The sequence below is a fragment of the Heteronotia binoei genome, chromosome 5 (genome assembly GCF_032191835.1).
Source record: "Heteronotia binoei isolate CCM8104 ecotype False Entrance Well chromosome 5, APGP_CSIRO_Hbin_v1, whole genome shotgun sequence".
Lineage (NCBI taxonomy): Eukaryota > Metazoa > Chordata > Lepidosauria > Squamata > Gekkonidae > Heteronotia > Heteronotia binoei.
Genome location: NC_083227.1, coordinates 123991723 through 124019295, shown reverse-complemented (window position 1 = coordinate 124019295; position 27573 = coordinate 123991723). Strand labels below are relative to the sequence as shown.

The 27573-nt window shown below is 48.0% G+C and overlaps 1 protein-coding gene across 1 annotated transcript in view; it reads right to left on the bottom strand.

Annotated features, from left to right (window-relative positions):
* FAT2 (FAT atypical cadherin 2) overlaps positions 1–27573 on the bottom strand; it is a 166282-nt gene that overhangs the window by 102453 nt on the left and 36256 nt on the right. The window contains exon 3 of the mRNA XM_060240289.1: positions 13800–14114. Within this exon, the coding sequence (XP_060096272.1) occupies positions 13800–14114 (315 nt within the window). The remainder of the gene's footprint in view (positions 1–13799; positions 14115–27573) is intronic.

Here is a 27573-nt window from a genome sequence, read left to right as displayed (position 1 = left end):
GTTTTATTGTTTGCTGTGAGCCGCCCTGAGCCATTTTTATGGGAAGGGCGGGATACAAGTCATAGAATAAATAAATAAATAAATAAATTGACCAGCTGGCTGGCAGCAGGCAGCAGCCCCCCATACCAGGGGAATCCCCAGTGGAACCTGGGGAACAGCAACCCTAGTTTTAAGAAATGGTGGGCCTTCACACCTGCAGAACTGCAGAAGAGAAATTTTAAAGCAAGTACTCACTATTCCTGCAGCCCCCAATGGCTTTATTGGATTGTGGCCTCACTATTGTAAAACATTTTGTAGTGAAACACATTCAGCAAAGCATTAGCAGGGCCCTCTCTTCCGCTGTAGGTTTTAATCCCTATTATGCATCTACATTTTCCTACTTTTCTTCTTTCCCTCCTCTCAGTCATTTCTTGAAGGGTTAAAGAGGGGAGTCAGCATGCAGACCCTCCAGTCAGTGTTCGGATCAGTCCTAATTGATAACTGGTGTTTTACTGACTACTGATATTACATGGAAGAACAGCAAAACAAAGCAAAACAAAAAACCCATTGTAGTTTAGTGTCTAAGAAGGCAATCCTAGGCAGATCTATCCAGAACTCTACTAAAGTCTATGCAATGGGTTTTACTCCCAGGAGAGTGTTCTTAGGACAGTACAATAAGAGATGAAACGATGACTCACAAAGTCTCTATTCCAAATCTCAACTCTCCCATGAATTTATTAGGCAGAGTTAGGCAAGTCTCTTGGCCTCAGCATATAAAGATAGAAAGATTATAAATTAAGGGTTTTCAGTGCTCTAAATTGCTATAGCAAGCCTGTACAACTTGTGACCCACCAGCCTGAACCATTTCTGGCAGGTTGGGCTAAACTAAATGTTACATTTCCCCTGGGCCTTCCCAAGGTCCATGTGATCAGATGTGCTGGTCTGACAGACTGTGGTGTACAAGGAGAAGGGGCTTCAGTCTTCTGCTGAGCACAGTTTTCCTGACCTGAAATGGTCCCAAGGAGATACTATTTGTCCCATCAGTATGTGTGGTGCCTCAACAAGGCAAATTCCCCTCCAGGGTTTTTTCTGGTCAGAAAAACGCTGTGAAGGAGAATGCAGAAGCCCCCTTTCCCCACATGCTGTGGTCCTGATCCAAATCTGACTCATGCACATCTGAGAATTTAGTTCCCAGCATAAACTTGCAAACCTGGCAAAGACCTAGAGGAAAGTTTTTGCATCTCACCTGGGATTGCAAAAATAATTCATGCCATTTATCAAGCAATAAACTGGCCATAATAAGTGGCTGATGAACTCTATTCAGCTTGCTGGATTTCACATCTGGAATCTGCAATTCACCCATTAGGGTGAAAAACACCCATCCAAACAAGCAGCCTTCGTGCTGTAAGTATAAGTGACATTCATATTTGGAATGTCTATATAATGTGGGCATAAAATTGACTGAAGAAGCCTCACCTCTCCAACGGCCTTGTCTCTTACACAAGGGAGAGCAAAAAATCTTAGCTAAATAGACAGAAATGGAGTCTAGACTAACTAAAAGAAAGATCTTGGGTTCCAGTGGCTAGCTCAATAAAACTATCCCTTAGTGTTTGACAGTGGTGACTAGGGTGACCATAATGTCTGAAGGCCAGCCAGGGACACTGGGGGGGGGGGGGGGTGCGCGCGCGCGCCGCCGGAAACAGGAAGTGACGTCACTTCCGGTGACGTCACTTCCGGTGATGTCATGCCACCACCGGAAACAGGAAGTGGCATCACTTCCTGTGACATCATTTCCCCCGCGTCACCTGCCGGAAACAGGAAGTGACTTCACAGCACTTCCTGTGACGTCCCCAAAAATCCCCCAAATATCACCGCCGGAAACAATTTTGTTCTCAAATCCTGTATATACTTCATCAGTATATGGGATAAGGCACTTTCTCAACTGTGCTGCATAATGCAGCCGATTTATTTTGTCCTGTTGGCTCTGTTGGCTCTATCTGCGCCACCTTCATCACTTTCGGGGTGTGGATCCCCCAGTGGGGTGGTCTCCCGACTCCCTCCGCTGACTGTTTCTGATAGCCCTGCGCCCCCTCTTTCATTTGATATGTGTCCCGTGCGGGTGCCACCCTCCCGCCGGGAGATGCCGCAAAATGAGCCCCCTTGAGGCTTATGGCGGCAGGGCTCGGGGGAAGCGAGCTAGACTGCTGTTCTTTTGAGGGGTTATAGAGTGTTTCGAGCCCGTCCCTGTGGCATCGGTCCCATCGTTGTGGGACCAAGGGGGCCGGCGCAGCGGCACGCCGAAGCAGCCTGTCACTAATAACACCAGTCAAGATGCAGGACAGGAACCTGGAAGTGACCGACAGGCTGCTTCAGCGTGCCGCTGCGCCGGCCCCCTGGGCCCCACAATGATGGGACCGATGCCACAGGGACGGGCTCGAAACACTCTATAACCCCTCAAAAGAACAGCAGTCTAGCTCGCTTCCCCCGAGCCCTGCCGCCATAAGCCTCAAGGGGGCTCATTTTGCGGCATCTCCCGGCGGGAGGGTGGCACCCGCACGGGACACATATCAAATGAAAGAGGGGGCGCAGGGCTATCAGAAACAGCCGGCGGAGGGAGTCGGGAGACCACTCCACTGGGGGATCCACACCCCGAAAGTGATGAAGGTGGCGCAGATAGAGCCAACAGAGCCAACAGGACAAAATAAATAGGCTGCATTATGCAGCACAGTTGAGAAAGTGCCTTATCCCATATACTGATGAAGCAAATACAGGATCTGAGAACAAAATTGCACTAGAAGACACAAACACAAAGCTCCCTTACACTGAATCAGTGCTTGGGTCCACCAAAGTCAGTATTGTCACATAAGAGAAGCCCTGTTGGATCAGGCCAGTGGCCCCTCCAGTCCAACACTCTGCGTCACATAATAACATAAGAGAAGCCCTGTTGGATCAGGCCAGTGGCCCATCCAGTCCAACACTCTGCATCACATAACAACATAAGAGAAGCCCTGTTGGATCAGGCCAGTGGCCCATCCAGTCCAACACTCTGCATCACATAACAACATAAGAGAAGCCCTGTTGGATCAGGCCAGTGGCCCATCCAGTCCAACACTCTGCGTCACATAACAACATAAGAGAAGCCCTGTTGGATCAGGCCAGTGGCCCATCCAGTCCAACACTCTGCATCACATAACAACATAAGAGAAGCCCTGTTGGATCAGGCCAGTGGCCCATCCAGTCCAACACTCTGCGTCACATAACAACATAAGAGAAGCCCTGTTGGATCAGGCCAGTGGCCCATCCAGTCCAACACTCTGCGTCACATAAGAACATAAGAGAAGCCCTGTTGGATCAGGCCAGTGGCCCATCCAGTCCAACACTCTGCATCACATAAGAACATAAGAAAAGCCCTGTTGGATCAGGCCAGTGGCCCATCCAGTCCAACACTCTGCGTCACATAAGAACATAAGAGAAGCCCTGTTGGATCAGGCCAGTGGCCCATCCAGTCCAACACTCTGCATCACATAAGAAAATAAGAAAAGCCCTGTTGGATCAGGCCAGTGGCCCATCCAGTCCAACACTCTGCGTCACATAAGAACATAAGAGAAGCCCTGTTGGATCAGGCCAGTGGCCCATCCAGTCCAACACTCTGCATCACATAACAACATAAGGAGGGAGGGAGGGAAGGAAGGAAGGAAGGGAGAAAGGGAGGAAGGGAAGAAGGGAAGAAAGGAAGAAGGGAGGGAGGGAAGGAAGGAAGGAAGGGAGGGAAGGGAGGGAGGAAGGAAGGAAGGGAGGGAGGGAAGGAAGGAAGGAAGGAAGGAAGGAAGGAAGGAAGGAAGGAAGGAAGGAAGGAAGGAAGGAAGGAAGGAAGGAAGGAAGGAAGGAAGGAAGGAGGGAAGGAAGGAAGGAAGGGGGGAGGGAGGGAAGGAAGGAAGGAAGAAAGGGAGGAGGGAGGGAAGGAAGGAAGGCAAGGGAGGGAGGGAAGGAAGGAAGAAAGGAAGGGAGGGAGGAGGGAGGGAAGGAAGGAAGGGAAGGGAGTGAGGGAAGGAAGGAAGAAAGGAAGAAAGGGAGGAGGGAGGGAGGGAGGGAAGGAAGGAAGGGAAGGGAGTGAGGGAAGGAAGGAAGGAAGGAAGGAAGGAAGGAAGGAAGGAAGGAAGAAAGGAAGGAAGGAAGGGAGGGAGGGAGGAGGGAGGGAAGAAAGGAAGGCCGCCCCCCGCCCCCCCCCCCGCTTTCGGCCCCCTTACCTTATTCCAGGGCGGCGGATCCAGCGGCGGCGGCGGCGGGGAGTCCTCTGGCGGCGGCCTCGCGGCGAGGGAGGGAGGGAGCTGCCGAGGCTGGCCTCTGGAGGCCTCCAGGGACCAGCGCCGGCTGCTCCGCGGCTTCCCCGCGGCCTCCGCTGGTCCCTGGAGGCCCTCCAGAGACTCTGGAGGGCCTCCAGGGACCAGCGGAGGCCGCGGGGAAGCCTTCGCTGGCCGGCGCTGGTCCCCGAAGGCCTTCCAGAGGCTCTGGAAGGCCTTCCGGGACCAGCGCCGGGTGCCCCGCGGCTTCCCCGCGGCCTCCGCTGGTCCCTGGAGGCCCTCCAGAGACTCTGGAGGGCCTCCAGGGACCAGCGGAGGCCGCGGGGAAGCCTTCGCTGGCCGGCGCTGGTCCCCGAAGGCCTTCCAGAGGCTCTGGAAGGCCTTCCGGGACCAGCGCCGGGTGCCCCGCGGCTTCCCCGCGGCCTCCGCTGGTCCCTGGAGGCCCTCCAGAGACTCTGGAGGGCCTCCAGGGACCAGCGGAGGCCGCGGGGAAGCCTTCGCTGGCCGGCGCTGGTCCCCGAAGGCCTTCCAGAGGCTCTGGAAGGCCTTCCGGGACCAGCGCCGGGTGCCCCGCGGCTTCCCCGCGGCCTCCGCTGGTCCCTGGAGGCCCTCCAGAGACTCTGGAGGGCCTCCAGGGACCAGCAGAGGCCGCGGGGAAGCCTTCGCTGGCCGGCGCTGGTCCCCGAAGGCCTTCCAGAGGCTCTGGAAGGCCTTCCGGGACCAGCGCCGGGTGCCCCGCGGCTTCCCCGCGGCCTCCGCTGGTCCCTGGAGGCACTCCAGAGACTCTGGAGGGCCTCCAGGGACCAGCGGAGGCCGCGGGGAAGCCTTCGCTGGCCGGCGCTGGTCCCCGAAGGCCTTCCAGAGGCTCTGGAAGGCCTTCCGGGACCAGCGCCGGCCAGCGAAGGCTTCCCCGCGGCCTCCGCTGGTCCCTGGAGGCCCTCCAGAGACTCTGGAGGGCCTCCAGGGACCAGCGGAGGCCGCGGGGAAACCTTCGCTGGCCGGCGCTGGTCCCCGAAGGCCTTCCAGAGGCTCTGGAAGGCCTTCCGGGACCAGCGCCGGGTGCCCCGCGGCTTCCCCGCGGCCTCCGCTGGTCCCTGGAGGCCCTCCAGAGACTCTGGAGGGCCTCCAGGGACCAGCGGAGGCCGCGGGGAAGCCTTCGCTGGCCGGCGCTGGTCCCCGAAGGCCTTCCAGAGGCTCTGGAAGGCCTTCCGGGACCAGCGCCGGGTGCCCCGCGGCTTCCCCGCGGCCTCCGCTGGTCCCTGGAGGCCCTCCAGAGACTCTGGAGGGCCTCCAGGGACCAGCGGAGGCCGCGGGGAAGCCTTCGCTGGCCGGCGCTGGTCCCCGAAGGCCTTCCAGAGCCTCTGGAAGGCCTTCCGGGACCAGCGCCGGGTGCCCCGCGGCCTCTCCGCGGCCTCCGCTGGTCGCTGGAGGCCCTCCAGAGTCTCTGGAGGGCTTCCAGCGACCAGCGGAGGCCACGGAGAGGCCTCCACCACTGCCGCCGGGCCCCGCGCGCGGGCGGGGAAGGCGGGGAGTGAGGGTGGGAGCGTCCCTGCGCGTGCGCAGGGGCGCTCCCTCCCTCACTCCCCTCCTTCCCCGCCCGCGCCCGCGGCCCACCGGCTCCGGGGCTGCCTAAACCGGGACCTTTAATGGTCCCGGTATAGGCAGCCCGGGATCCGGGATTGGGTGGCCAGATCCGGGAATGTCCCGGGAGACCGGGACGGTCTGGCCACCCTAGTGGTGACAGAAGTGTGGTGCACTAGTTAGTGTATCTGACTAGGATTTGAGAGACTTGATGGGTGAATTCTGGCCAGTCATGCAGTACTAACTCATGCAGTTGTAAAAAGCAGGCTATATATTCTATTAAATGTTGATTAATTAAAATATTAATTCAGGTGTACCAACACTGAGGGGAAATGAATTGCAAGCAATTCCATGCTTTGCAGTACAAGCCAATCCGTTTAATGGCCTAACCATGACTTCAGTGGATACTGCATCTTCTATATGTGAAGTTACTTAATTCCTGGACTGAGCAGAACCAGCTAGGAACTGGGCTACTTGTCTTTAGCACTGCAAAAATTCCACAAGTCCAAAGCTGCTTGGCATGGTGGTATGCTGGAAACAAACTTCATGAGGAAACATCAAGATGATCTGATAAGGAGCTCACCTGGCATGTAACTGAGGAAATTTTAGCAAAATTAGTTTACCTGCCAATCATGTTACTGTCATAGTTCTCAACACAGATAATTTAAACTTCTTGTAACCATACACTTAAGGTTTAAAATTACAGCCCAACAGCTGGTTCTTTTGGCAAATCCCATGGGAACAGGCCTAAAAAGCTAGAAGTTACGTGGTCACTCCTCCATGTCCTCCAGGGCTTTTAAGAATGCCTTTGAGACACCACTCCAGTCCCTGTTAGGGTTGTCATGTTCCCTTTGGGGATGAAAGAGTTCTTGCCTCGAGTAGGACTTTCCCATTGGCAACCCAGCAGCCAGCAGAATTTTTAAAAAATGAATGTCAGTGATGGTGTGACATTTATGATAAAATCACAGAGTGTCTGGTGATTCCTAGAGAGGTGTGACATCACACCTGGATTTTCCCTGGAAGTAGCATCACACTGTCAGTGATGGCTGCCCCCTCTGTCCCCCTCCCTGAGCTCCTGATGGCTACAAGGCCAGGTCTGCTAGTCCCTAGTCCTTGTCCAGTGCTACCATCACTTCTTTATTCTCAGCATAATCAAATCCATACAACTCTAACCTTGAGAAATGTTGGGCAGTAGGTAGAACATGTCACCTGAGAAGATTCTAGTATAATTAGGAGTACATCCACACTTTACATGTGGGCTGACAACTCTGCCAGGCAGTACAAACACCTTCTGACTTGGCAGACATTTTGATTGAAATGAAGGCACACTCTAGAACTTCCTATGGTAGCTTTCACAAAGGGCTATAGGACGTAGTATAATTTCATATATGGCCCACTAATCCTTTTCCACTTATGTCAATTTTCTTGATGGAGCTTTAAATGTTCTGGACCTTGGTAGGTGACCAGCCATACCTAGTACTGGCTCCAACCATGGAGAAACTTGTGGTGGAATCTATGTGTCCTCACTTAGGCCTGGTTCAAACATGTAGGACAATGAGATAGCCAAGAACAGAGGTGATAGAAGGACCTTTGCCACTCTCTTATGGAGGATCACATTTTTGAATGTATCTTGCCAACACAACAAGCAACAAAATGGAATAGTCTCTTTCTCCCTGTTGTACTAGCATCCCTCTTTGTATGTGATGCAGCTTCACAGCTGGAACCCACTACCTGCAGCCCTTGAGTGGTGCAGTCCATTTTACGTTTCTCTGCTACCTTATTATCGCCTCATGTCCATGCATGTTTTCTAAGAAGCCAGAAGTAGGAAGCAAATTCATTGCTTGAAATCAACATGGTGCATCTGTCTTCTCCCTTATGTTATTCAGAGTTGCAAACTCAAAATCAGTGGGCTAGCCACATATATCTCAACCTATATCCCTAATACAGTCATACTCAGGGCTTTTTTGGTAGAAAAAGCCCAGCAGGAACTCATCAGCATACTAGACCACACCCCCTAATATTAGCATATTAACTTATTAGCATATTAGGCCACACACTCATTAGCATATTAGGCCACACCAGCTGGGATAATCAAGTGAAAGTGGAACTGGTGGTAGCAGGTTCCTGCCCCCCACTTGCCGCCCTTCCCTCCCTCCCTCCCTTCTGAAACTGCAGCTGCTCCCACCAGACCTTCAAAGGCACCTACATACCACAGCAGCAGTCCTTCAGAAGACAATGTTCACCACTCAGGGAAGGAAGGAAGAGGGGGAGTGGGAAATAAAGCAAATAAGGAAAAATAAATATTGACAGAAAGAAAGAGTGAGGGAGTGGGAAATAAAGCAAATAGGGAAAAAGAAAGACTGACAGAAATAAAGAATGAATGAATGAATGAAAGGGAGGTGGGGGAGAGAGTTGGAAACAAATAGAGAAAGAAAGAAAGAAAGAAAGAAAGAAAGAAAGAAAGAAAGAAAGAAAGAAAGAAAGAAAGAAAGAAAGAAAGAAAGAAAGAAAGAAAGAAAGAAAGGGAGCAACTCACCTCAACTCAGCACAGCTTGGTCTTCTGAACCCCACCGTCGTTGGGAGACTGATGTGCTAGCACGGCTGGGACCCCTGACCCCTGCCAAACAGTGGGACATTGGGAGGCTGCCACACAAGTGCAGCTGGACCCCCTGACCTCGCCAACCCTGAAGCTGCCTGGGCTAAGCTGGAACACTGCCCATGCCAGCCAGAATGGCATTCTGGTGCATTCCAGCTCAAAAAAAGCCTCGGTCATACTTCCATTATAATACATCTTATTTCATCTACATTGTGCACTGCATGAAGTCTATAACAGTACATCCCATAGAGTAGTACTGCTAGGGTTGCCAGGCATGTGTTGGAAAATACCTGGTGACTTTGGGGGTGGATCTGAGAGAGGGTGGGGTCTGAGAAGGAGAGGCACCTCAGCACGGTACAATGCCATAGAGTCCACCCTTCAAAGCAACATTTTCTCCAGAAGAGCTGATCTCTGCCAGCTGGAGATCAGTTGTAAAAGCAGGAGATCGCCAGGCCCCACCTGGAGGCTGGCAACATTAACTGCCTTGTGGGACTGGACCAATTTCAGACCCAGAATACCACGTTTAGGACATGGTTCACATTCAATACCAATAGGATTTTAATAACCTGGAAAATTACCTAAGCCAGAAATGACAGAGCCAGAATGGAGACAAAAGACAGACAAAAGGCTAAGTGTTAACCTCCTTTGTGAACACTGAGAAAAACAAACCATGTGATAAATAGAGCTCAAGGGAACAGAGATTGTAAAGCAGGGGGAATTTACAGGGTGTTGATAGTTGCCTGCTACACTAGATATGTCAGAAACCCAAGCTTCCAAAAGAGCATTCCTTGTGAGTGCTGCTGCTCTTGTCATTCAAACTCATCCCCAAGGACTCTGCTTAACCACACTGCAAAACTATGACTGCATTTAGATGGGCAATTTGGCCCAACTCAGCCACCCCTACCTCATTTTCCTGCAGCTTTACTCCGCCTCAAAAAAGCCATTAGGTACTTCCTGGTGGCAAACTGCTGAAGCTTTCTAGATCCTGCCACCCCAGAATACCCCTAGGATCTCTCACCATGCAAGCCCCTTCCAAGTGCATGAACAGTGTGACCACTCCACCAGGGTGTGTGCAGCCTGTGCCTCTCTTGGCAGCCAGGTGTGCACTGTCTGCTTGTGGTGGGGCACTTCAAACTGCGCCAGCTATTTTTTAAGCCAAGAGGCCGCCATGGCGAGCTGCCTATCTGAATCCAGCCCATGATAATCATTACACTAAATTCATGAATTATTTAAGTTAAAAGAGTATGAAATAGAATCACATTAGATGGACTTTTATCACCATATGAAACATAGAAAGATACTAAACAGTAAAAGAGTGAACAGCTGGTGTGAGTGTAACATTACATTGTTGGTATTCCAAGTTATGGCAAATATCTATAGCAGAAAAATTGACATATCAGAGTAGTCAAAGGTAAAGTTAAAATGTCAGATTTGAAATGTGGCATGATTTTATTTCATATACAAATCCAAAAGGTATTCAACATCTATCCAAGCCCCTCCTCAAATTATGGAAAAGGAATTAAGTATAAAGTATACAAAGAAATGTTTTAAATGTTGTGGCATCAGTGACTTCCTCTCATAGCTATATCATGTAAGATAAATTGAAAAATGTATTAAATATTAAGCCCTCTTTCAATAATTTGAGTTATCATTGTCTATTTTTGTATTTTACTTTTTTGGGGAGGGGTAATTTTGTTTCTATGTTTGTAAATAAGAAGGGTTTCCTTTTTTGTCTGTCCTGAGCAGTGATTGCTTTTCTTTCTTTTTTGTTTGAAAAATGTATACCTTTTTAAATGAATTATTTAAGTTAAAAGACTATGAAAATTGATCACCTTAGATGGACTTTTACTACCATATGAAGCACAGAAAGATAATAAACAGTGAAAGCGTGAAGAGCTGGCATGAGTGTAACATAAAAGCAGGACTCTAGCTGGAAACTATGCTGTGAGCCCTAGGGGTATATTGGAGTGGCAGGATCTGGAAAGTTGAAACAGCGAACACCTACATATAAATAGACTGCATATATGCTTTGAGTTGTTTAATTTATGGTTTTTAATTGAACCAGATTTTAAATGCCAAATGTTCAAGTAGGTTACATATCATAGGATTTTCAGTGGTTTAATATTTTGCTCACAATGGAGAGGTTTGCAGAGAAACCACAGCTCATTAGTGCATAGTAATAATTATGTGCATGGTTCCTGAAAGGCTTCTAAACAGGTGGGAGAAAGACAAAAAAGCAAAAATAGAAATGTAGGATCCTGAATTCCTTTACAAATGGAGGATCTGAGAAGAGCTCAGGTATTCAATTAATTGCAGGGGTGGTTGGGGGAAGAGAGAAGGAAGATGGCCAGAGGTCATTCTTATACTAGAGAATACCCATCCAGCTTCTTCACTGCGTATTTGAGAAATTTATCTCACTTTGCTAGAGATTCATTAAAATCTAAAGTTTATAAAAAGTTTAGCATTAGTATAGGAGAACAGACCTAGGGAATTAGAGAACAAAACCTAAAATGGAAAAAATAGCTCCAAACCTCTGTGTTTAGTTAGGGTTGCCAACAAGCCTGGAGAATAAATACTTGCCCCTTTAATGGAGGTTTAGTTAATGGAAATGGGCAGGTGAAGCTTTTCACGGCATCAGGTAAATAACATATTCAGGTAAATAACATCCTATTAATTCTGCTAAAGGCTCAGAACGTTTTTTTCCAGGTCTGCCCTAAGTTTACAGCTTTGTGAAGCTAATATATCTGCAGTATGATATACCACTGGTTATCTAGAGAGCAGCAATTTGCTCCTTATCAATTTGAGTTATATATACTTTAAGAGTTATATATACTTTTATATATACTTTAAGCTTTAAGAGATATTGCAGCACATAAAACTGTAAGGGAGGATTCAATACTGTGTTGGGAAAGGTGGGCAGTAGAGGATATAGCTATTAATCATTTGTCTTCATTACTAAAACTACAGATTCCAGAGTTTCAGCTGCCTGCAATCATGCCATAGAGGGGTAGCAGTGAAAAGAGGCATTCTGTACAATGTCCTAATATTTTGTTCTATTTGCAGTTCTGGCACTCAGAGCTGGACCTAGGGTGGCCAGATCCCCTCATCCATCTAGTGGGGGAGATTTGGGGGGCATTCCAGGTGTAGGCAGGGATCTCCTTCTCCCCCTTTCCCCCACTCAACAGCCCCATTTGCTGAGCTGGCTGAACAGCCATGGATCCCCCATGCAGAGTTACTTGGGGGGCCTCAGCAAAGTCGGGGGTGTGTGGCTGTGATGTCATCGTGACATCATTGTGATGACATTGGGACGCTGAGCATGCTTCGTGCACAGAAATACATCGATGGGGGGCAGAGGAGCGGGGTTCGGCAGGCACCCCTAGCCCTTTGCCTGGCTAAGTGGACCCTGCCATGTTGCCAGCAATGCAGGAGCCATGTGGCTCAGCTTGCTCTTGGCTACCAGTAGCCCTCCAGGGCAGCAGCCCACTGGGAACTGTGTTGGAAAGTTTCCAAGGGCTAGTCTGCCCCTGTTGTATGGCAGCTAAAAGATATTCAGCTCATGTTTAGATGCATACTTTCTTTCACAACAGCAAGGTGACTGCCAAGAATGATTAAGAACAGTACCAGATTGACTGAGACTGGGTGATCCTAGGGGTTACCAGTCCCCAGCTGTCTTGAAGTGCAGCCTACCTAATGCTGTACCTAATAAAGAGCTGATGTTCACTACTCATTCGCCTCTTCAATGTATCATCATCATCATTGCATTATTACAGTACGTAACCAGCACAAAACAGTCTAGACAGATTAAAAACCAATATCAAAATATAACCATAATAATGTAAGATTTAGAAGTCAGTGTAAAAATGGAACAATATCAAACCCACTATTATACCAAAGAAGGGAAGGCATTTAAAAGGAGTGTGGTCCCTTTAAATATGATGACCAGCACTCCCTTTGGAGTTCAGTTGTGCTTGTCACAACCTTGTTCCTGGCTCCACCCCCAAAGTCCCCAGATATTTCCTGAGTCGGAGCTGGCAACCCTCTCTCACGGCCTCACCCAGGCCCGTAGCTACAGGGGGGTGGGGGGGTACAGCCTTCACTAATCTTCCCCCTGCTTTACCTTTCCAGCCCCTCCACTGCTCGCCCACTGCTTTCCTTGCCTGCCCACTGCCTTCCTTGCCTGCCTTTCTCTCCTGCCCGCTGCCTTTCTCGCCCTTCTGTCACTTTCCTTGGCCACCCGCCGCCTTTCCTGCCTGCCTTTCTCTACTACCTATTACCTTTCTCAGTTGCCAGCTGCCTTTCTCAGTCACCTGGCACCTTCCTGACCTGCCTTTCTCTCCTGCCCGCCACCTTCCTTGCCCACCCACCGCCCTCCTTGCCTGCCTTCCTTGCCCTCTTTCTGCCTTCCTTGGTTGCCTGCCACCTTCTTCGCCTGCCTGCCTGCCACCTTCCATGGCCACCTGCAACCTTTCTCACCCACCCACCACCTTCCTCACCCACCACCTTTCTTGCTCACCAAGTGCTTTCTCAGTCACCCGCCACCTTCCTCACCTGCCCTTCTCAGTTGCCCGCCCCCTTCTCACCCGCCCACCCCACGGCCCCCACTTCACCGAAGTTTTTATCCCCTTGGCCCCTCATCTAAAATTTTCTGGCTACAGGCCTGGCTTCACCTATTTATGAGGCAGAGGAGGCAACAAAAAATTAGTGCAAATCTGATTTCACATTTCCCCCCTCTGATCTCTTGTTACATAAGACATTAGAGTGTATAGAAACTAAAGAAAGAAAAAAAGGAGCAGAGGAGAAAAAATGTGATGGAACAGGACAAGACAACACTGTCCCATAGCTTCCTTTCCCCATTTCTTTCTAATATCCTGAAATATATATTCACATCATGACTTCCAGTGTCAATGAGGAATTTTGACACTATAGCTATAGCATGAAGAATTCTGATTGCTAATTTTATATTTTCCTGTGCTTCCCTCTTTCACTCATCAAAACCTGTAATGTCAAAATAAGAAAAAATGTGCACTTTTTTTTTTTGTCATTGACTTTGCGATTACCGTCTTATGAACAAAGACAGAACTTTGAAATTCAGATTTCAGAAATGTTGGGCAGCAGAGGTTAGACAGCAGTCTCTATATTTTATTTTTATTTCATTTATACTATATTTATTTTTACTTCATCTATACTCCACCTTTTTCACCAGTGGGGACATGTGAACTGGGAAGGGTTTAAATAATAAACATACAATCTGCATTTTTTCAAGCAGAACTTGCTGCCTTGAGCAGGACTGGAGAAGCAGGCATAAAAATGTCCTGGATAAATAAATAAACTTTGTTCCTTACCTGTGACAGGATTAATGGCAAAGAATCCTTGATGGTTTCCACTGATGATGTGGAAGGTCAGCTTCCCTTGGGAACTAAAATCTGGGTCAGTTGCTTCAACTTGTAGGATGGAAGTGTTGGGTGGTGAATTTTCCATAACAGAAGAATAAAAGATAGGACTGGACATCTGGGGTGGGTTGTCATTTATGTCAGTGACTTCTATGTAAATTTCAGTTACAGAAGATAGAGGAACAGATCCTAGATCAACGGCTAGCACTGTAAGCCAGTAATGAAAGTTGAATTCTCTGTCTAGTGGCCCAGTGGTAAAGATGGTACCTAAGAGAAACACAAAAAATGTAAAAGATTCCAGAAAATAAAAACAAATTAATTAACCATACTTCTCTTTAAAATGTAAGTTGTATTCTTACTCTAAACCTCTACAGAAACAAAGAAGTCGATGATAATATATCCCTTATTTTCATCATCTCTGAACATTCAAATTTGCATGTGCCTCTTCTGTTATCAAACTGGCCATATATGTATGGCATGAATTTTAGCACCATAACTGCTGTTTTAAAATTTATATTAATAATTTAAATTGTTTAAACTGTTTTAACTTTTTAACTGAACTATTATTGTAATTGCTTTTATTGTTTATTGTTGCTGTCTAAGTCATATAATTTGCATGTGCCTCTTCTGTTATCAAACTGGCCATATATGTATGGCATGAATTTTAGCACCATAACTGCTGTTTTAAAATTTATATTAATAATTTAAATAGTTTAAACAGTTTTAACTTTTTAACGGAACTATTATTGTAATTGCTTTTATTGTTTATTGTTGCTATTATAATGTTGTTAGCTGCCCTGAGCCTGCCTTGGTGGGGAGGGCGGGATATAAATATGAAAAAAATAAATAATAAATATAACAAAGCCTCTAAATTTTAGTTTTGTTGTGTTAGGTGAAAAAATTAGTTTGAAAATTTACAACATTAAAAATGGCTTATTGGTTCAATAAAACAGACATTTTTTCTTTCTAGTTCTCTTTAGTTCTAAACTAAACAGAACATGCCATCCCATAAAATGAGGATATTATGAAAATCCTAAGTATCACTTAAAGATTCCTGGATGGGACTTCCGGGATCTGTCATCTTGGCTTCAGGTTGCTTGCGGACGCTCTCTGCAGCCATTCTGATTCTAGTCGTTGGAGGAGTATCACAGAAGTGATACCCCCAAAAGGGGAGGCTTGTTGAGCCTTCTCTTTGGCATGGGAGTTCCACAGGTGGGTGGAGGGGGCCAAAGGCAATGGCCCCCGAGACCTGTCATGCTTCCCGAAGCTCCATGGCTTTGAATGCTGAAATCAGCAAAGAAAGAAAGACTCCCGAACGCTTTGGCTTTCTTTTTCTACAGTACGCTCTTTAAAGCAACATTCCTCCACATCAAAAGTGACAGCTCTGCCTAATAAGTAGGTGTTTTATCTTTTCCAACTCTACCCCCAGAAGGGCCACTTAACATACTGTCAATAGCCTAGCTCATGGATTACTTCAAAAGGTCCGGCAACATGATGAGCAGTCTTAATTACTCAAACTGGCTGGAATATAAACAATAAAATTGACCCGGACTTTAATTGGACATATAATACAAAGATTATCAAGAATCTGCAAAATGATCTGACTATAAAAGGGAAACGCAGAAAGTTCTGTCTCCTTTATCTGTTTGTAACTGAAAGAATGTCTCTTAACAAGCTCTGTTAAAGTTGCTGTAGAACAAGAATTTACAAGAGAGAAGTGAAAAATAACCTGATTTGAGAGACTGAACTTATGCACAAGTTGAATTTTAAAATGGCATCATTTAATGAGATGGCACATGGAAAAGATACCAATGCAATTTTCAGATCTTTAAAGGAGGATTTTATTTCTCTTAAGCAGCATCTTAAAGATTACTTCATGTTTACAGCTAACTATTTGAGCGAAGAGGATCTAACAGCTAATGAAATGGCAAATCCATAGGAGCCTTGCATTATAAAGAGTGAATCAGTGGCAGTGAAAACAGAAGGGAAAACAGTGATTATGCAAAACAAACAAAGAGAAAAGAAAATGGCCCCCTCTGACGCAGTTTTAATTCTTCACCGAATGCTGACCGTCAACAAGATCAACTGGAGAAGGGGAGATGGCAAAGAACTTTTTTTTGGGTGGTTGAGGAGGTGGCCCATGTCAAGATCTGGTGTTGGAAAACAATCCGTAAAAAGGATTTTGGATCTTTTCTTCCGTTTTGGTGAATGGCTGAATAAGGAACTTTGATTAAGAAATGTATGATGCCACTAAAAGATAAGTTATGGACAAACGGGCTGCCTTGGATATAACTAGGATGTAGAAGCTAAAGAAAAGACAGGTTGCTTACCTGTAACTGTAGATCTTCGAGTGGTCATCTGTGCATTCACACTCATGGGATAGTGCGCCTGCGCCGATCCCCGAATCGGTATCTGCAAAAGCCCGGGATTTTTTCGCGCTCGGCGCCACCAAGCATGCGCAGGCGACCCACTGCGCATGCCCACCGGCGCCCGCGCGGCAATCCCGCCAGTTCCTCCCTGACCGCTGAAAGCCCCTTTCTGGAGAGAGAGAGACCGTCAGCAGCGGGGAAGGAGGGCGGGTAGTGTGAATGCACAGATGACCACTCGAAGATCTACAGTTACAGGTAAGCAACCTGTCTATCTTCTTCGTGGTCTCTGTGCTTCACACTCATGGGAGATTAGCAAGCAAAGCATACCTGGAGGCGGGAAGACGGTCAGCCTGAAGACACAGCCTGTAGCACCGCAGCTCCCAACCGAGTCCTCTGCTGAGCATGCACGTCCAGCGCGTAGTGCTTCATGAAGGCATGCGGAGAAGACCAGGTAGCCGCCTTGCAGACATCAGAAAGGGACACACCTTTCAGGAATGCCACCGACGTGGCCATCGCCCTAGTGGAGTGTCCACGCACAGGTCCAGGTAACGGCTTTTTAGCCAACAGATAACAAAGTTTGATCGTCTCAGTAAGCCACTTGGAAAGTCTTTGAGACGAAATCTTGGACCCTAACTTGGGGGCAGAGTAGGAGACAAAAAGCTGGTTATCCTTACGAAAACCCCTTGAACGGTTTAAATAAAATAGGAGGGCACGCTTAACATCCAGTGCATGTAGCCTCCGTTCCTCGTCCGAGGAAGGACTAGGGTAAAAAGTGGGTAACCAAACTTCTAAGTTAAGGTGAAACTGGGAAACCACTTTCGGGAGAAAAGTAATGTCCGGGGCCAAAGAAACTCCGGCCTCCCTAAAGGCAAGGTATGGGTAGTCACACCGCATCGCTGTGAGCTCCCCCGCACGACGTGCTGACGTGATGGCAACTAAAAATGCAGTCTTCCAGGACAAGAGCTGCAGGGAACATGTTGCCATGGGTTCAAAGGGACGGCGAGTTAACTTGTCCAAAACCAAAGTCAGGTCCCACAACTGTGGAGGGGATCTAGAGGGGGGATGAAGCCGGAACAGGCCCTTTAAAAATCTTTTGGAATGCGGGTGTGCAAAAACAGAGTAACCCTCGACCGAAACATGGAAGGCAGAAATAGCTGCCAAATAAACCTTGATGGAGGAAAAAACTAACCCCTCATCGATCAAAGACAAAAGAAACTCAAAAATTGCCGGGAGTCCAACCGAGTTGGGTGGCACAAGAGAGTCAGCCATGAAGTCACTGAACTTCTTCCACTTCCTCTCATAAGAGGCACGGGTGGAAGGTTTCCTGCTACTCTGGAGCACCTGCTGAACCCTGGTGGAAAAGTCTAGTGGTCGATGAACCACGCTGTCAGCTTCAGGTGCGGCACGTTGTGATGGAGCACGTGTCCGCCCTGGGCCGACAACAGGTCCGGTTCCGCCGGGAACTGGTAAAAGATCCCCTTCGACTGCTGGAGCAGAATCGGGAACCAGCTCTGACGGGGCCACCACGGGGTCACCAGAATGCATCGTGGTCTCTCCTGCACTAACTTGTGGACCACTCTCGTCAGCAGAGGTAAGGGTGGGAACATGTACAGGAACCAACCCTCCCACTGAAAAAGGAGTCCGTCTCCCAGGGAAGTCGGGTCCGCACCCCCCCTGGCACAGAACAAGGGGCACTTCTTGTTCCACGCTGTGGCGAAAACATCTAGCTGCGGATAGCCCCAAAGTTGGAATACTGGTTCCAGGAACTTCCACTGCAGTTCCCATTCGTGTGGGGATGCTGCACCCCTGCTGAGAGAGTCCGCCTGTACGTTGAGGACCCCAGGCAGATGCGTAGCCTTCACAAAAATGTCCCACTGGAGGCACTCCCTCCAGAGATCTAATGCCAGTGAGCATAGCCTGCGAGACACTGTCCCTCCCTGCCTGTTTATATAACACATGGCAGTGGTGTTGTCCGTCAGTAATGCCACGGTCTTCCCCGCTAACAGAGGGCGGAAGGATCGAAGGGCAAAGTGGACCGCCAGCAGTTCCAGGTAATTTATGTGGTACTGGCCGAGTTTTAGTGGCCACTTGCCCCCCACACATAAGTCCTCCAGATGAGCTCCCCACCCCCACATGGAAGCATCGGTGGCGATGGTCACGGAAGGGGTTGGTAGATGAAAGGGAGCCCCTTGGCAGATGTTGCTCTCCGACCCCCACCATTGCAGGGATTGAAGAGCCTCGGATGGGATGGTGAACCTCTTCCGAGGTGAGTCTCTGAGGGGGCGAAAATGGCGCAAGAACCATAGCTGTAGGCCCCTCATGTGCAGCCTTGCAAAGCGCAGCACGCTCGTCGTCGCAGCCATCAGTCCCAGCATCCGCTGGATCTGTTGTGCTGTGCCCCATTGTCGCCTTTGGAGAAGCTGTACCAGAGTCATGATGTCCCTTGCTCTCTGAGCGGGAAGAAACGCTCTGTGCTGATCCGTGTCCAACAGAGCCCCTATGAATTGAACTGTCTTTGACGGGGTGAGATGAGACTTCTCCACGTTGACCTGCAACCCCAGGGTGCCGAGAAGACGCAGAGTAATGGCGATGTGAGAAGTTAAACTCTCCCTCGACTTCGCTACAAGAAGCCAGTCGTCGATGTACGGAAAAACAACGACTCCCTGAAGGCGAAGATGAGCAGCCACCACACTCATCAGCTTCGTGAACACCCGAGGAGCAGTAGACAGTCCAAACGGCAGGGCCCTGAATTGGAAGTGACGAGCACCCACTGCAAATCGTAGGAAACGCCTGAACGCGGGATGGATGCTGACATGAAAGTAAGCATCCCTGAGGTCCAGGGTCGCCATCCAATCCCCCTGATTGATGAGGGGCAGGATCGTTTGCAGTGTAGCCATTCTGAACTTCTGGTATAGAATGAATTTGTTCAGACCCCGCAAGTCCATGATAGGCCGTAGACCCCCGTCCCTTTTGGGAACCAGAAAGTAGCGGGAGTAGAAACCTCCCACCCTGGTCTCCGGTGGAACAACCTCTATGGCTTGTTTCTGTAGGAGGTTGCTCACCTCCGCCAGCAGAGGTGGGGAAGGGGGAGTGGTAACTACCACGGACTGGTTTGGGGTCTGGATAAACTCTATCTTGTAGCCCTCTTGAATAATGGACAGAGCCCACCTGTCTGTGGAGATCAACTCCCAGGCAGGCAGGAAAGGGCGTAGGCGAATGGAATGGTCGACAGTGGGGGCGATGACGCGTGCTTGCGGGAAGTCAAACCCCCTGCTTCTGTGGCCGAGCCCCCTTAGATTTATTAGAAGGCTGGCCCCCATAACGGTTTCTGCCGTTGCCGGAGTAGGGTGGCCGTTCAGGTTGCTGCGAGCGAGGACGCCACTGCTCAGGGGAGAACTTCTGATAGGGCTTCTTGGTCCAAGGTTTGGACCATTGTTTTGACTTCGGAGACTTGGAGGAAGGTTGGACCCCCAAGTTTCTGGATGTCTTGACACTCTTGTCAAACTCTTGCAGCGCCGTGTCGGTCGTAGTGCTGAAGAGCCCGTCACCCTCGAAGGGTAAGTCCTCGATAAAGGTCTTGGTGTCTTGGTGCAGTGCCGTCGACCTGAGCCAGGAGTGTCGCCTGATGCAAACTGCCGATGTAATGGCTTTGGCTGAGGCTTCCACCATATGTTTCGCTGCAGCCAGTTGCTGTCTGGCTACAGCGAGACCTTCCTTTTGCAATTTCATTGCCGCCGTCTTCTTGTCCTCACTTAGTGAAGAGAGGAAGGGGGAAAGCTGTTCCCACACGGCATACTGGTACCTAGCCATGCAGGCTGCATAGTTAGATACCTTGATGCCGAGTGCCCCCGCTGAATAGACCTTGCGGCCCATCCCGTCGATTTTCCTACCCTCCTTGTCCGGTGGGGAGGAGTGCACCTTCCTTGCCTTCGAGGAGGAGGAGACCACCACAGAATTCGGACGTGGGTGGGTGAACAGAAATTCAGCACCTGCCTCCTGAACCCTGTACATATGGTCCAGGCGTTTGGAGGAAACGGGTGTCGAGGAAGGCTTCTTCCAAGATTCTTTGATGGCCTGAAGAATCACCTTGGTGACTGGAAGGGCCACCGCAGTGGACGTGTTCCTCTGCATTATATCGAACACGTTGTCATCCACTACGGGTTCCGGTTGGGTCACAGGCAGTCTGAGGGTGGAAGCGATGCGCCTCACGAGGTCGCCATAGGATTTTAGGTCTTCCGACGGCGAGATCGGAAGATCCTCCGCCGTGTTGGAACCAGGTGAGGGTTCCAGATCAGGGATCTCACTGTCCGACTCCGATGACGAGGAGTCACGCTGAGTGGAATGCTCGGAGAGCCTCGGTGTCGACGCTCGCGGTTGAAGTTGTACCGACGATAGTCTTGGAGGAGCTTCGACCGGGACTAGCTGTCGATCCGGGGGGACCGACGCCGACGCCTTTCGGGAGTGATGCGAGACCCTCGACATCGCAGAAAACTCCGAAGCTTGCTCCCAGTCTTGGTAGTCCTCCGGGTACCACCGACAGGATTCGTATCTGGAGTAGGGAGGCTGCCACCGCCGTTGCTCCCATGGTGGTATTGGGAAGCGTTGCGGGGTGTAGGATAGGTCCCGTCTGGGTCGGGGCTTGAAGGGCGGGTCTACGACCGGTGCCGAAGCGTCTACCCCCGACGTCGATCCGCTGCTCGACCGACGCCGTGAGCCTGAGGATGAAGACCGTTGGGTGAGGTCAATTTCCGGCTCCTGCTCCGACGCCGACAGGCGTTGTTGGGCTGTTGGGCTCCTGCGCGGAGAGACCCGAATCGATTTCGGCGGTTTTGCCGACGTCGATGCGCCTTCCGACGGAGAAGGAGTGCGGGGTCGCTTGCGCTTCTCCTTCGATTTCGCCTTTTTCGGAGCTCGGGTCCCCGAGTCCTCTCGGCGTTTTGTAGCGGGCGCATCCACCGAACCCTCGTGGGGACGCTTCGTGGAGCCACGCTCTTCCGGCAATTCCAAAGTCAGAATCGGAGCAGCATCGGCCGATGCAAGCTCCTGTGCCGGGGTGTCGGTCGACTTCGGTGCCGAAACCTCCATCGGTCGATGAGGTCGAAGCGCCGATTCGGTGAGCGCTGCCGATAATCGAGCTGCACGGTTCTTCCTGGTCTGTTTCGAGAACCGAAGGCAGTGCGGGCACGACTCAACTCTGTGCGCCTCCCCCAAACACAGCAGGCACAGGGAATGTCCGTCGGGAGGGGCAATCTTCCTCCCACAAGCCCGGCAGCGCTTAAAAAACCCCCAGCGACTTTCCATAAGCGGTCGCGCGGGAAAAATTTTTCCTTCTGCTCAGAAACGCCTGAGAGAAAGGGGGGTAAAAACGGAAACGGACCACCCCAAAGGGCGATCCGCCGGACAACAAAGAAAACGCTTCTTCTTCTTTTTTTTTTTTTTTTTTTTACTAACTATCACTAACTAACACTAATAACTAGCTAACTAACTATTTACAAGACCAAACGGGCTGGAACGAGAGAAAAAATCGCTCTCACCGACCGGAGAATCAGAAAGGGAACCTCTCTAGCGCAGCGGTCAGAAAGGAACTGGCGGGATTGCCGCGCGGGCGCCGGTGGGCATGCGCAGTGGGTCGCCTGCGCATGCTTGGTGGCGCCGAGCGCGAAAAAATCCCGGGCTTTTGCAGATACCGATTCGGGGATCGGCGCAGGCGCACTATCCCATGAGTGTGAAGCACAGAGACCACGAAGAAGATCTTAAAAGTTTTTAATTCTGGGGAAGAAGGATTTTGGAATGTGGATCTTTTTTATGTTTGGTTCTCTTTCTCTTTCTTTTTTTCCTGGTGAATAGGTAAATATTGACAGTCTGCCTATTTAGAGAGATCAGTCTGGTAGATTTGTTTTAACATGTTTGTAGGATAAATGTTTTAGTTAAAGTATTTGATTATACTTGAGATACGTTATGCAATTTCTTATGAATAAAGAAAAAAATATTCATGTGCTTTTTTTGGTTAGGTTTTTGGTTAAATTAATAATCTAATTTGTGCTAGTCATAGCTGCAAGTTAATTTAATAAAATTGGAGGATGAGACAGTTTGATTTGTGTTTAAGAAGAATTGTTTAGTTGCACAATGCTTTACTAGTTTACTAAAATAATCATTCTCTTTGGGCGTTTTCGCACTGACCTTTTACTGGCGCGACCACCCTCCTCACGCCGGCGGATCTGCAGGGATTTCGCACCAGAAGCGCCGGCGCAGCCAAAAGAGCCGGCTACTTCCGTCGCGAAACCCGCTCAAACGTTTTCCTGCTTCTTGGCGGTTTCCGTTTGAGCTGGTTTCGCGACGGAAGTTGCCGGCTCTTTTGGCTGCGCCGGCGCTTCTGGTGCGAAATCCCTGCAGATCCGCCAGCGTGAGGAGGGTGGTCGCGCCAGTAAAAGGTCAGTGCGAAAACGCCCTTTGTTTCTTTGTCCTGGTAAAAGAAGAAAGGAAGGTAACATTTAATGGAGATTTTTATCCTTGTAGGTAGATTTTTATACTTGTAGGTAGGAAGAAAGGAAGGTAACATTTAATGGAGATTTTTATACTTGTAGGTAGAAACATTAGAGAATTATATTGAGAGGTGTAGTTATAATTGATATATTTGTACTGTTTTCTGTTTTCTGTTTTTTCCCATTCTGTATGTTCCCTTTTCTTGCTTTCCCCCTTCTTTTATGTATTATCTGCAATGCTGCTGTCCTGTAGTAGTTTAAATCAATAAAACTTTTTAAAAACCCTAAAAGATTCCTGGATGGCATTATTTTAGAAATACTCCGGTTGCTTGATTCTAGAGACATACAATCAAGCACAGCTCTACCAGGACATAGAACAAAGCAGAAAACAAGTGCACCTTTAAGACCAACTAAGTTTTATTCAGAATGTAAGCTTTCGTATGCTCTTAAGCAGACTTCATCAGACAAAATGGGAACGGCAAGCAGCAATTCTTAATATAAGTGGGTAGTGAGTTGGTACGTAGAATCATGGGAATGTGTTTAGCAGATTAAAAGAATCACAAATAGGGATCTGTGTTTGTTAGTGCTAGAACAAAGCAGGGCTGAAACAACACTGGAGGGTGATAAAAAGCAGACTTCTGCTGTAGGTGCAAAGTGCCATAAATCTAGGTAACATTCTAGCTTTGTTAGTTTAAATAGAGGGCATGGTTATATTGATGACATCTTTATGGTCTGGACACATGGTAAAGAAGCCCTGGATGCATTCCACCAAGCATTTAATGATTTTCATCCTACCATCAACCTGACAATGAACCAGTCTATGTAACAAATACATTTTCTGGACACCACTGTAAAAATAAACGATGCATGCATAGACACTACCTTATACAGGAAACCTACTGACCAACAAACATACCTGCATGCCTCCAGCTACCATCCCAAACATACCAAATGATCCATTGTATACAGCCAGGCTCTACGCTACAGCCACATTTGCTCCAATCCTACTGACAGAGATTCTCACCTGAGGGATCTACAACAAACCTTTTTGGAACTAAAGTACTCACCTGATGAAGTCAAGAAACAGATTAACAAAGCCAGAATGATACCCAGAGAAAACCTGTTACAAGACAGACCCCGAAGAGACAATAACAAAATACCACTACTGGTCACATACAACTCTCAATTGAAAACAGTTCAATGTATCAACAACTTACAACCTCTATTGGACAGTGACAGCTCTCTTTCAAAAGTAGTGGGGGATAGAATACAGAAAAAGAAAGCTAATACCTTGATTTATTCTATTAAAAATAAGCAAAACAAGTCAGTTATTTCTTCTAAAGACATAGCGGAGGTATTTGTGAACAATTCTACTCGACAACAAATCCCAAACCCCGAGACATAAGGCAGTATTTAGAATCCATTAATTTTAATAGAAAACTATCCTCAGACCATCTGGGGCTGCTTGAGAAGCCAGTCACAGTTCCGGAAGTGGAAAAAATTCTTTAATTAAAAATAATAAGGCCCCAGGAAGGGATGGATACCCAGTAGAATTCTATAAGAAGTTTAAAACAAGTCTGCTTCAGCCCTTAGTTGACATCTGTAATCATGAATAATAATAATAATAATAATAATAATAATACATTTTATTTATACCCGCCCTCCCTGCCAAGGCAGGCTCAGGGCAGCTTACAGGACATGGCAAAAGCCATGTTAAAACAATAAAACAAGATAATACAATTCAAAACAATTAACAATTAAATATTTAAATAATCTAAAAACAATCTAAAAAATCAGTTATATTAATGATGGCGTGATGGTTATTCCAAGTTCCATCTTAGAAGGCTAGCTGGAAGAGGGCGGTTTTGCATGTCCTACGGAATTGTCTAATATCCCGTAGGGCCCGCACTTCTTCCGGCAGCTGGTTCCACCATTGGGGTGCCTTTAGAGAGAAGGCCTGTTTTCTAATTGTTTTTAATTTGGCCTCCTTTGGCCCAGGTACTTCCAGAAGGTTTTGTGAGCTGGATCATAGTGCTCTCTGGGGAACATATGGAGAGAGGCGGTCCCTAAGGTAGGCAGGTCCTCGGCCATATAGGGCTTTAAAGGTAATAACCAGCATTTTGTAACAAACTCAGTATACAATTGGCAGCCAATGCAGCTCCTGAAGCCTAGGCTGCATATCTTCCCACCGGGGTAGGCCCAATAGCAGTCTGGCTGCCGCATTCTGCACTAGCTGCAGTTTCCGAGTTCGGCACAGGGGCAGCCCCATGTAGAGGGCATTACAGTAGTCTAGCCTCGAGGTGACCGTTGCATGGATCACTGTTGCCAAGTCATTGCATTCCAGGAAGGGAGCCAACTGCCTCGCCCGCCTAAGATGAAAGAAGGCGGATTTGGCAGTGGCTGCTATCTGGGCCTCCATTGTCAAGGAAGACTCCAGTAGCACTCCCAAGCTCCTGACCCTGCGCACTGGTACCAGTGACGCACCGTCAAAAGCTGGAAGGGAGATCCCTCCCTCCGGACCACCGTGGCCTAGGCAAAGGACCTCTGTCTTCACTGGATTCAATTTCAGCCCACTTGACCTAATCCAATCTGCCACAGCTTGCAACGCCCGGTCCAAATTTGTAGGGACATTGGCAGCCCGGCTGCCCATCAATAGATAGAGCTGGGTGTCATCCACATACTGGTGACAACCCAGTCCATATCTCCGGGCAATCTGGGCAAGGGGGCACATGTAGATGTTAAATAACATCGGGGAGAGAACTGCCCCCGGAGGCACCCCACAATTAAGTAGGTGTCTCCAGGACAGCTCTCCCCCAATCGCCACCCTTTGTCCCCGGCCCTCCAGGAAAGCCACTGCAAGGCTAACCCCTGAATCCCTGTGTCGGTGAGGGAATGGAATCTGGTAAGATACCCCCTTCCTGGTTGGAAGCACGTATGGTAGTCATCCATAAAACTGGTAGAGATAAAGAATACCCAACCTCATACCGACCGATTTCAGTACTCAATCACGACTTCAAGGTTTTTTCTACACTACTAGCAAGTCGTCTGAGTGCCATAATAGATCAGTATGTGCATATGGATCAAACAGGTTTTATTCTGGGCCGATCGCTATCTAACAATATAAGGAAAACCTTAAATCTCATCACGTATTGTAGAACTAAAAAAGTACCTTCAATTATATTGTCACTGGATGCAGACAAAGCATTTGACAGAGTGGAACCAGTTTATTTGCAAACTCTATTAAAGGCGATGGATTTTGGCCCTAAATTTTTAATGTCTATAGCTGCAATATATTAAAAACCTACTGAAAGCATTAGTTTAAATGGCTATCTTTCAAAAGACTTCCCTCTTTATAGAAGAACCAGACAGGGTTGCCCCCTCTCTCCTTATTTATTTGCTTTATCTTTGGAACCTCTTTCCTATGTTATTCACTCAGACACTGAAATTCATGGTATAGAAGTCAATAAAACAGTTTATAAAGCAAGTTATTTCGCAGACGATGCAGTATTTTATTTATCTCAGCCAATCTCTTCTCTGACTAACGTCATGAAAGAGATTGATAAATTTAGCACATATTCAGGGTTTGTAATCAATTACAATAAGTCAGAGTTATATCCCATTTATCTTGAAGATAAAGGGGATAATACTAAGGACAATATTTCTAAATCTTTCCCATCCAAATGTGTAAAAGAGAAATCGCGACATCTGGGAATACTTATATATCAGCTAACCTTTGGCATATAGTGTCTTATGCCAGCCCTACCCAGCAGGTATCTTGGATCCAAATTGAACAGTCCTCTCTTGCCCATCCCTTTTTAAATGAAGTCCTTTGGAATGATAAAAAAAGATAGGAGATGGCGGGAGGTACACAACCCTTATTTGAAATTTACCTTAGAACTGTTGGATAAAGTAAGAGGCCAGTTGGCCCCTCCAACCTCTCCCATGATGGCATTTCTGGGGCAAACCTGGTTTGTCCCAGAAAAAGCCTCTTTAACTTTTGGGGAATGGAGAAAAAAGGGCTTATATAGGTTAAATAACCTAACAATTTCAGGTAAATTAGGAACTAGGGAACAACAAGAGGAGAAACATCATATTACTATTTCATGGTTCCAATACTATCAAATCCATCAGGCTTTTCACCATGTAATTCCACCATGTAATTTATTAAACTAAACAATTAAATAACTTTGAAAAAGTTCTAAAATCATGAAGAACAAATTTGAAAGGCATTATTTCAATAATGTATACAATTTTTATGGATAACATATGGATGCTACCTACCTCACAGCAAAATGCATGGCAAAGGGACTGAGATACACAATTCACTGAAGACGACTGGGTTCAGATTTGGAACTCACTACTATCGGGCATCAGGATAAGATGCTCATCTCAAGGCCATCTAACCCAACCAATTTTAGTGAACAAGGGTGTCAGACAGGGTTGTGTGCTCGCCCCCTTGCTTTTCAATTTCTACATAAACTCACTTCTAACCTCCTTTAATGATTTGGCTTTACATCCTCCCAAGCTCGCCGATCGGCATATTCCAGTTTTAGCGTATGCTGACGACGTGCTTATACTATCCAGGACGCAGATTGGTATGCGAAGGGCCCTTCGCCATCTAACCCAGACCAGTCTGCAGGAAAAGTTGGAAATTAATCTAGATAAAACCAAGGTTTTAGTCTTCACCAAACGTTTCAAGGCTCATTGCTGGTTTCTAAATGGTAAACCCATTGAGCAAGTTAAAATTATTAAATACCTGGGGGTGATTTTTCATTATCAGGGAAAGCGTGTGGCTCATAAGAACTATGTTGCACAATCTGCGCAAAGAACAGCTGATGCCATCTACCGTTTTTACATCTCTAAAGGGGCCAAATT